This window comes from Mustela putorius, unplaced genomic scaffold (assembly GCF_011764305.1).
Source record: "Mustela putorius furo isolate JIRA1106 unplaced genomic scaffold, ASM1176430v1.1 tig00003869_pilon_pilon_pilon, whole genome shotgun sequence".
Classification (NCBI taxonomy): domain Eukaryota; kingdom Metazoa; phylum Chordata; class Mammalia; order Carnivora; family Mustelidae; genus Mustela; species Mustela putorius.
The window spans coordinates 20,599,899-20,610,142 of NW_025422021.1; the positions used below are offsets into that span (position 1 = coordinate 20,599,899).

Here is a 10,244-nt window from a genome sequence, read left to right on the forward strand (position 1 = left end):
AACTACTTCATTTGCTCCTTTACTTATTTCTGCATAATCTCCTTACATTTTTTTTTTTAATCCAAAGAACAGAAGTGTGTGAGGCCAGGCATCATGCTGTTGTGGGGTCATTAGTCCTGCTCAAAATCAGATCAGTTATAGATCCTTACCTTGAAAGAAGCATGACTAGTCCTGTGTGTATAACTCTCCTTATTAAATATCTAAAGGCAATGAGAGTTAGGATAAACTAAGCATGATTCATTTCCTCCCCAGATACCACAGATTTGCCTCACTACTTGCAGAGGGAGGCAGATATTTAATGATAATTTTTATGTGGGATTTTTTTTTTCTCATGAAAGCAAGGGGAGAGCTTAATTATAATGTTTCATTAAGAAATGTATCGTCTCCCAGGAATATTGCAAGAATTATTAGTCATTCTGCTGTCAGTGAGGGAAGGCACTGTATAATTGTGAAATTATATTAATATCATCAATAGAGTCAAAATAACATTTCAGAGAATGTTCCAGTTGAAAGGACTCTACAGAACATCTAGTTTCCCAAACTTCCCCGAAAATAAGAATCCCTTGGGATACTGTTAATAATAAAAAATATCTGTGGCTCCATCTAAGACCCACTGAATCACAGTCTCTGGGGAGGGATCTAGAAAGCTGTGAGTTTAATAAGCATGAGCATTTGCACGGTCTTATCCTCAGGGAAGTTAAGGGATTGCTGAGGTCCCACACCTTTGTTTGATGGTTGAGGATCCCGGGGCTCAGAGAGATCAGGGGAATTGTTGTATATCAGACGGCTACTATACATCAGAGGGCAACTGAACCCACCTCTCCTGACCCCAGTCCAGGAAATTCCCAGGACACCAGAGCACTGATTAACATTAAAACAAAACTAAAAGTCGTCATTGTCGTCTGCCTATTAAAAAAAAGAAAAAAGAAAAAAGAAGCAGCAGCAAGTAGTAAACTTCTTAGGAGGGTGGGTTTTATATAAGTTTGAATATAACCTCCTAGACAGTTCATGTTTCAAGGAAATCCATGAAAAAGTAACATCGTGTGTGTGTGTGTGTGTGTGAATGAACACACACGTACGCATTTCATTTCGATTGTCATGTCCCCAGAAAAGACCATTTTTGTTATTAAACTGCAGTCTTTTTCACGGCCCTTTGTATATACCGTGCATTAATCCTCATTCTTGGATCCTAACTCTTTTTGGGTCAAGTATATATCCATTTGCCTTAAATAACCAAACTCTATCTTTTGTTCTCCTTTGTAGGACTAATAGGACTTTCCTTCAACAAGTAACTCATTTTTTTTAAATACAGCAAAATGAAACATGTTACTATTTCCTTCTATCAGAAAAACATGTGGTTGGAAATTAAATGAGAAATGTTTTCTCTACATCACAAGATTTATTTGACCATCTATCCTTTTTTTTTTTTTTTTTAAGTGAAGTTTTTAAGGCTCCATGCTGGGAGGCCCAGGCCTTGAACTTGGGAGGCCCAGGGCTTGGACTTACAGCCCTGGGATCAAGACCTGAGTTAAGAGCAAAAGCTGGATGTTCAACCCACTGAGCCACCCAGATACCCCAATTACACCATCTTCTTAATATAATTTTCTTTGTTTCCACAGACTGTCCAAGGCCCCCAAACATTCCCATGATTATGTTAGGGGTTTCACTGGCTATTCTTCTCATTGGGGTCGTCCTACTTTGCATTTGGAAGCTGCTGGTATCATTTCATGATCGTAAAGAAGTTGCCAAATTTGAAGCAGAACGGTCTAAGGCCAAGTGGCAAACGGTATGTAAACCCTTAGGGGCTATTCCTTGTCCAGGGGAGAAAGTGACTTGTGGAAGAGATAGATGTCAGCTTTCTTCCGCTCTAATAGAGAGTGAGAATGTCTTGTTCTTCCCCTACCCCTTTCACTGCATCCCTAACAGCTATGGTTTATTTTCTGCTTTGAGGACAAAGGAACCTCCGTCCATTATCTGGGAGCTTGATAGTGCTCAGAGCAGGCATTTTTCTCAGTGCAGTGGGGATTTCCCCCACTCTGAAGAGTCTCATGAAGCTCCTTATAAGCTGCTTAGGGACATCAAGGAAATACATTTAATCTTCATCACCAAGAGGAGCATTCAGGCTCCATTTGATAAAGCATAGGTGCTGTATCTAAATGCCTCCATAAATCGGTTGTGTTATAGCCAAAGGAATAATGTTTGTGAGTAGCATGGTGGTTCATGCCAATTTCCATAGAGATACTCATTACTTATAATAGGTCACCATTCCAAATTGAGAAGACTTTTTAAATACCATCCAGTTAGTTCCTCTGAATAACAAATTTTAAAGAGCTACCTGAAAAATACCTAACAAGTGTCAACCATTATTTATGTGTACTCCATAGATATAATTTATGTTTCTCCTCTTCACAGTAGACAAACACAAAACAGGACTCCAATTTTCTGTGTTTCTTTTCCACAGGACAGATAATTACATTTCTGGAGGGCCATAGAAACAATTTCATGGTTTTAATTTCATCTTTCTGTCTCTAATGGTGTGCCCAGCTCTCTAAAAGCAATTATCTTACATTGCTGATTCTAAATACAGTGATTTCACTGGAGAAAATATAGAAAAACACAATGTTCCTTTGAGTTCATCTGCCCAAATAAATGGATATTAACACTTTTTTCTTCTAAGTATATAGTGATATCTTCAGTTCTTAAAGCACATAGAATTTCTCTTTTGGATAAATTTGTCTTGATGAGAGACATCTATATCTTATACAGTTATTTTGAAGTAACCCCAACATATGGCACAGGGCATTGGACAGTGAAAATTTTCATCTACTTCATCTTCCTGTTAAAAATGCCTTTAGACACACAAGCAAATTCAGCGCATGGATCTTGTTTTGATTCTAATTTGAACAGCCCAACTATAAAAATACATTTCTTGGACAACTCTAGGAAGGATAATATAGACTGGGTATTAGAATGATAGCTAGGAATTATGATTAATCTGATTAGGTAAAATAGTGGCATGATGATTTTGTTAGAAAATACCCATATTTTGGAGTGAAAGGAAATGAAGAGTAGGTTTGCTTTGAAATAATTCAACCAAAGGAGAACAAAGGATAGTGAAGTGAATGTGGCAAAATCTTGATAATTGTTGAATCTGGCTGAGGAATCTAGAGAAGTTTGTTATACAGCTTTCCTCTTCTTTTGTGTATGTATGAATTTTTCATAATTAAATAAGACCCTTTAGGAAAGTAAATTTGAACTTGCAATGAGATTATAACTTACCCATACATAACAAGGAAAATGTAACCTGATAGTTTCGTTTGCTGACTTAGAACATGGTATTATAAGGCTAGAGTGCTGGGTCAGTTAACTTCAACCAATCTCCTGGCCATGGATGTTTTTAACTCTCACCAGCTCTCAAGAAAATGCCTGGCAATGGTCAAAAAGGGCAATCAGACAAAAAAATATAGTTAAGTTGGCACAAAGAACCATATGGCAGTAGTTGGTTGAACAATGCCAGCCCTGTGAAATAGTTTGAGTAATCCCATTTTCAATGTAAGGAAACTGAGGCTCATAGAAGATAAGAGACTTCCCAAATGATTGGTCCATAGTGGAGCTGAAAACTGAACTGCAGCCTCTTCCAAGCACAGCCTTGACTCTCCTAGAAATAATAAGCAGGTGTTCTGCAAACAAGTATTTCGGCAATGATGTGATGTGTATCTAACCAGCACATTTTAATGTTCCCATACAAAGGCATGAATACTGGCAAATGATTAATATCTTTAAAATAACATTTTAATTAACAGTTAATTTCCCTAAAACATGCATTGTTTTCCCTCAGGATGTAGAACATGACTGAAATTCAAATGCTGAATTTTTACTGTTTCTTCATCTAAAATGGAATTAAAAATAGGCATTAAACAGATAAAAATCATAAATGAAAAATATTATTCCCTTGTTAAATTGAGTTTTTTTGAATAACAAATATTTGATGTTCTTGACTACATAATAACTGGGTAATAATTATTCACTTGGATGCAAAAGAGGTTTAATTCAAATAATTCAATTCAAATTTCACTAATACATCCTATTAAAAATGTTATTCAGTACATCTATTTTTGGGGTCCTCAACTTGATTCCATTTTTAATTTAAAACCTGTTTCTTCCTGAAGAACTGAATTTGACTGGTCTTCAAACCCCAGGGGACCTCCAGGGTTGGTAGGAATCGTTGGGTCTCCTGACCCACAGGCCTCCATTGGACTCCAAAAGTGACAGAGCTCAGGACAAGAAAGAGCTTTGTTTCTTACCCCTTGAAACATTTCATCATATCTATAAAGAAAGCTTACCTTTTATTATACTTGTAAAAATAACCTCCCCATCCATATTCTTTATGAAAACACAAAGGGAAGATATTTAAATTCATCTTTGAGTAGACATTTTTTCTAGGATGACACATCATTAACCAGAGGCAAAAAATGTTCAGTCTGACATTTCTTGCAGTCATGGATTGATTTTTGTACTGTACTCAGCGAATCAGGTCTGTATTTGGCAGGCAATCATTAAGAGAGCTGTGGGTCATGACAGCGAGCTTTCTTATTACCACTTTTTTAAGCTCTAAAAATGTGCCATTGCATTTACAGAATCTACAGCCTAAATTAGCACCCCCGGACTCCTGGGGAAATCAGCCTGGTCACCTCAAATCAGGGGGCACCCGAACCTTGTCTAAAGAGTGAAAGACTTCAGACCCATGGGAAAAGGAGACCCAAGCCTATATCTCAGCTGGAAATCCTCTGTAGAGACGTTTTCACCCACAGGGCACTAGAGGAGACAGTATTAGACATTGCCATGCTTTTTCCTGCAAACAAAACCTGCTCTGAGCTTCTTCTCGTGAGTTCTGATCACCAGCTGAGGGCAGGAAACATGACTGCCTCCCAGCAATATGTACTTGCTCTTTCTCCACCTTTAAAGCCCCACCTTATACTCCTACTACAGCGGCGTCTGCTTCATCCATCGCCCCCAATTACCATGTCCGGGCCCTACAACTAGCTTTGCAAGAGATGCCCCTAAATAGTGTAGACTTGAATAAAGTTGCTTCAAGATACAGAATGAAAACTGCACAATCAAAATTAATATTCAACTGAATGTCTACAAAATAACATCATGTATTCAGTCAATTACAACTTAAGTCAACTCCTTTATAGTGCATACTTAGTGTGGAATGTGATGCATTTTAATATGTTTGTTTGTTTTTTGTTTGAGAGAGAGAAGAGAGACAGCATGAGGAGAGGGGCAGGGCGAGGGGAGGGAGAGAATACCAAGCAGATTCCACACTGAGTACAGAACCATATGCAGGGCTCAATCTCACAACCCTGAGATCATGACCTGAGCTGCAACCAAGAGTTGGACCCTCAACTGACTGAGCCACACAGGTGCCATGTCATGTCAAACATCATAATATGTTTGACATGATACGGGATAGGGCCCACAAGAGTTCCTTGTCTTATGACGAGCTAAGCTGGCCCTGCTTACAGCCCATTTACTCTTCCAGAGTATTTTTTTTTTCTCTTCCCTAAGTTTCCCCCTTCCTCCCAGACAATGCTCTACTTATCATCCCCAGCCTGCACTTATTTTTGCCATTTTTCCTCTTCAATTGAGTCCTTTATTTTTCCGTAACCAACTTAAACTTAATAGCTTGTAGTCTTTATTTTTTTTTTAAGATTTATTTATTTATTTATTTGACAGACAGAGATCACAACCAGGCAGAGGCAGGCAGAGAGAGAGGAAGGGAAACAGGTCCTCCACCAAGTAGAGTCCAATGCAGGGCTCAATCCCAGGACCCTGGGACCACAACCCAAGCTGAAGGTAGAGGACTTTACCCACTAAGCCACCCAGGCGCCCTGTATAGCTTGTATTTTTAACCTTAATAGAATCCATACATGATTTTTGTTTCCAAATGAGACTCCACCAGCATTTAAGACCACATCACTCTCCAATTCCAAGTTCTTATAGCAGCAGGACTAAATAAGGACTAGAGCGTGCTCAGAATTATCTAGGTTGACTTCAGGAGTGGAAGAAGTATGGTGACTTGGCCTTCACTCATTATTCACCACTAAGGAACCTCTTTTCTGTTTACCCTCATTACTGAGATAGTATCTCTCCCTGAAGGCACAAGAACAAAGGTAACATGTTACTCAGTCAGAGGTCAGGCCACTGGCTCTGGACAACATAGAAGCAAATGCAAGAGTGATTCCTCCTCACAATAAAGACACTGAGGCAGATCCAAAGGTGACAAGTGGGGAGATGCCTGGGAATGTTTTTCAATTTTATTCAGTTCTTCCAAGAACTAAGAGAAATGTACTTGGAAAGCAAATACAATTGTTGTTTTTGAAGTCTATGTCTAGAACTTACTGCCATCTCTACAATTCATGGGTTAAAGTGACCAAATACAAGATTTAGTAATTTGGAAGGGGATTGGTGGTACCCAGACTTCATACACAAGTAGAAATGGGCTTGGGAATGTTAAATGTAAAAGCTCCAGGGAGAGTATCTTTCTAACCCCATCCAAAACTTAGAAAAGAGGAAATTCCAAATGCGAAGGAGAAGTATAAATCAGAACTAATAAGAAGAAGCAACATTTACTGAGCACTCGATATGTGCCAGGGTCTGTGCTAAAGTATGCTATTTCATGGATGAGGTTGGGCACTTTGGTAATGCCTCCTGTGGGTGAGGACACCACCACTCAGCATTGCTTAAGTGAGGTCATGTGGTGGCGCTGGGTTTGAACCCAGGCCGTCTGACATCCACCTCTGTGTGGTCAACCTTGGAAAGTGGGAGAGAAGAAACTGTACTTTACCCGGACATCTTGAGCCTGCCTGGAGCAATTTAACCAAAGGAGAGAAACTGGAGGATCAAGCTTGGCGTTTCGTTAAACACCCACGGAGACTCAGGCCTGCTTGTCTTGGTGATGGCTCCTAGAAACACATCTACAACACAAGAAGCACAGCTGAATTGTCCAGAGATTGGCACAAATCCTCTGCACTGCCCCAAAGCCAAAGCCATCTTGCCCAAGCTATCTTGGGGCCTGCACATCTTCCTGAGCCCCAAGTTCCACACGCTAGTGCCTCGTGACTGTGTTTCACACACTGTTATTCTCTAGTAAGCTTATGCCACCAAATTCTTTTACCATCTAGAGCAGGCGTACACTGTCCTGGGGATCTTTCCTTGCTCCTCCAAGCAACTAGATATTTCTCCTGAATTTTAATCTCATTTTAGCAAGATTATCAGTGCCCTTGTGTGATACCTCCCACCAACAACACATCTCTTAAAGGCAGACACCGTGTCATTCACCCTTGTATGCTTCTACAAGTTCACTTCTCCCGTTTTTTACTTTTTTTTCAATTTATATTTCATTTTGGGGCCACCTATTGATTCATTCTATTTATTCAATAAATATTGAGTGTTTGCTGTTGGCTAGACACTTCTTTCAATTCTGGTAAAACCACAGTGAACCAAACAGCCAGTCTTAGTTTCTATCCATAAATTAGTGTGTTTTCAAATAGAGTAGGATTTTTACAATACATATAAGGCACTGGTCCTGCATATTAAAAATTTAAATGTAGAAGCATAAATTTTAAAATGCTAAGAGGCCTGGCTAGCTGAGTCGGTAGAGCATGAGACTCTTAAAATGCTAAGAGTATGATTGATCAAATTTATTCAAATGGCTTCCAAACTGGAGCCTGACTCTCTTCTTCTAGTTCATAATGGACAATGAAATTATTTAAATATATTAAAATCATGTAATAACATACTTTCATTTGAACTTCTTTTTTTTTGTTTGTTTTTTGTTTTAGGGAACCAATCCATTATACAGAGGCTCCACCAGTACCTTTAAAAATGTAACTTATAAACACAGGGAAAAACAAAAGATGGACCTTTCCACAGATGGATAGAACTACTTCATGCATGAAAAAAGTCTGCTTCACTGATATGAAATGTTAATGCACTATTTAATTTTTCTTTTTTTTTTGTTGCTTCAAAACGAGGTTGGTTTAAGATAATAATAGGTCATTTGGAGATCAGTCATTGTCTGTATGAAGGTTAGAGACTGTGTTGGCAGGTTCAAAATAATCAGGAAGAGAAATATCCTTAGCGAAGGGGTGACTTTGGGGATCATTGAGGAATACTAACTCTGGTGCATTAATGTCTCAAAAAATCATCAAAATGAGACAGGGGGGCCTTATTTGCATTTGAAAAATGTTTGAAATTAGAATCTCATTTGTTTCAGGAATATAGCTACCTGAAGTCTTTGTGTCAGCAAAGTCACAAAGTCCATATGCTCATATTAAATAATCGCACTTGTGAATTAATTCTAAACTTTTAGTAAGTATGCCCTTTCCTAAAGGTGGATTCTTCTAAAAATCTATGAAAAATGAGATGCTGACTTTTACTTCAATAGAGAGGATGCAATTCTTCTAATGTCCCAAATGTAATAAGTGTTAATAATTTCTGTGGATTTGCATGTATCCAAAAGTCAGGTACACACAAAAATAAATATTTTAGAAGAAGAAGTAATTTATAAGTTAGAAAGTAAAAAAAAAAAAAATCAGTAAAACCAAAATAGTTTATTAATTAGATTATTTCTAATTACCTGAAGAATAAATTTCTACACTCAGTTTCCCTTCTGATCCTGAGTTTTCAAACCACTACTTGTCCCATATTTCTCAATCCATTTTTACTTAGTTTTATAGTCATCTATGCCCTGGAGATGTCATATGAAAGTTTTAATTTCTTATTCAAATTTACTTTAAATGGTTAGATAATCAAAAGGAGCTCCAATAATGCAAAATGAACATGGAAGAGAATAACACTTTAAATGGCTTTAAAGAAAACACATCAAGAGTACAGTCTCTCATGACTAGCAGGCTTTCTATCCATATTCGTTTCCATTTATACAACCTAACTTGCACATTTCAGCTGCACATGGTGACTATGCATCTTGTACTTACTTTAAAGTATGATTTTACTTGAAAACTCCATTTGGATAATTAGGGATCCATAGGTTGATTGAGGATATGGACTCCATAGAATATTATTTCCTATTAGTACTGCTTCACAGAGCACTGTCATCTTATTTGATAAGGAAGCTAAGCCTCAGAGAGTGAGTAGAAAAATTGGTCCAGAATCTAGATCTTCCAGCTCCAAGGTATTTCTTCTTTCCACAGTATGAGGCTAACTCTTTTTCCATGAAATGATGGAAATATTTGGTTAGTTAAGCAATAACTATCATTTGTTTGAAAATGTCCTGAGATGAAAATAGCATTCAAACTACTGGAGCAGAGGTGAGGTCTTGTATTTTGGTGCAGTGTTTATTATCTTTGAGTAAACTGACTGTGAAATCTTTTACTAAATGAATAGTTCATTATGAATGGAAGTTTCATTATGAATGGAAGTTTCAGATGTTCCACTGAATTGACAAAGATAATCTATGATGTTTCCTCAATTCTACCATATAGATCTGTACACATCTGATCACTTGGAGTCTTATTTCTTTTCTAGTTTCTGAATAACTCAGGTAAATCAGACACTTGAGGAATACACAGCTACACTAAAAGAATTACTAAGCAATCACCTTGGATACCTGAAGGGCAGATGTACCCGCCGTGTTCCTGACTGAAGCCCGGGGTCTGGGGAAAATCTACAGCAACAAAGATGTTGCAACAGTGATGATGCAACAATGGTATTCACCTCTACATTTTTTTATTATTACTAGAATGGGATTCTAGAAAATATGAGTTTCTTTTGTGTGTATATTGGGGAAGGTAGAGAAGAATCTGCTATTTCTCTGAATACTGTTTTGACCCAAGGCTGGACCTTGAAAAGGCCAAAACATTAACAGTAGTACTTCTGTTCACTGAAGAGTTATATTACATGAAGATAAATGGTTTTTTTGTAAGTTGTTTTATTGTATTATGTGTTGACATAAATAAACATGGTAATTTAAACAATGAACCTTAGATAATTCCTTTTATTTACTTGGTACAAAACCCTCTTCTTGGATTTCCAGATCCCTGTGTGACCTACTCTGACTACCTGCTTGTCTCATTCTGGGGCCAAGGGAAAGAATGGAAAGAGGCAGCTACCAAAGGCAGCAGACAGCAAGGAACTGGCTGCAGTTTGCTGCACGGTTACAATACCCACATCACGAGGTTTTTTTTTTTTTTTTTTTTTTTTTTTAAAGAGGCCTGGAC

General features: G+C 37.9%; 1 protein-coding gene across 4 annotated transcripts in view; it reads left to right on the forward strand.

Annotated features, from left to right (window-relative positions):
• The window catches only part of ITGB6 (integrin subunit beta 6), a 126,502-nt gene extending 116,497 nt beyond the window's left edge, over positions 1-10,005 (forward strand). For 2 of the 4 annotated variants that reach the window (XM_004743927.3, XM_045066833.1), the window contains 2 exons: positions 1,620-1,786; positions 7,848-10,005. In XM_004743927.3, coding sequence (XP_004743984.1) covers positions 1,620-1,786; positions 7,848-7,946 — 266 coding nt within the window. In that variant the 3' untranslated portion in view covers positions 7,947-10,005. Of the gene's footprint in view, positions 1-1,619; positions 1,787-4,637; positions 5,278-7,847 lie in introns of those variants that run through there. The other 2 variants (XM_004743928.3, XM_013051987.2) reach the window with 2 other exon arrangements.
• The last annotated feature ends 239 nt before the right edge of the window (positions 10,006-10,244 follow it).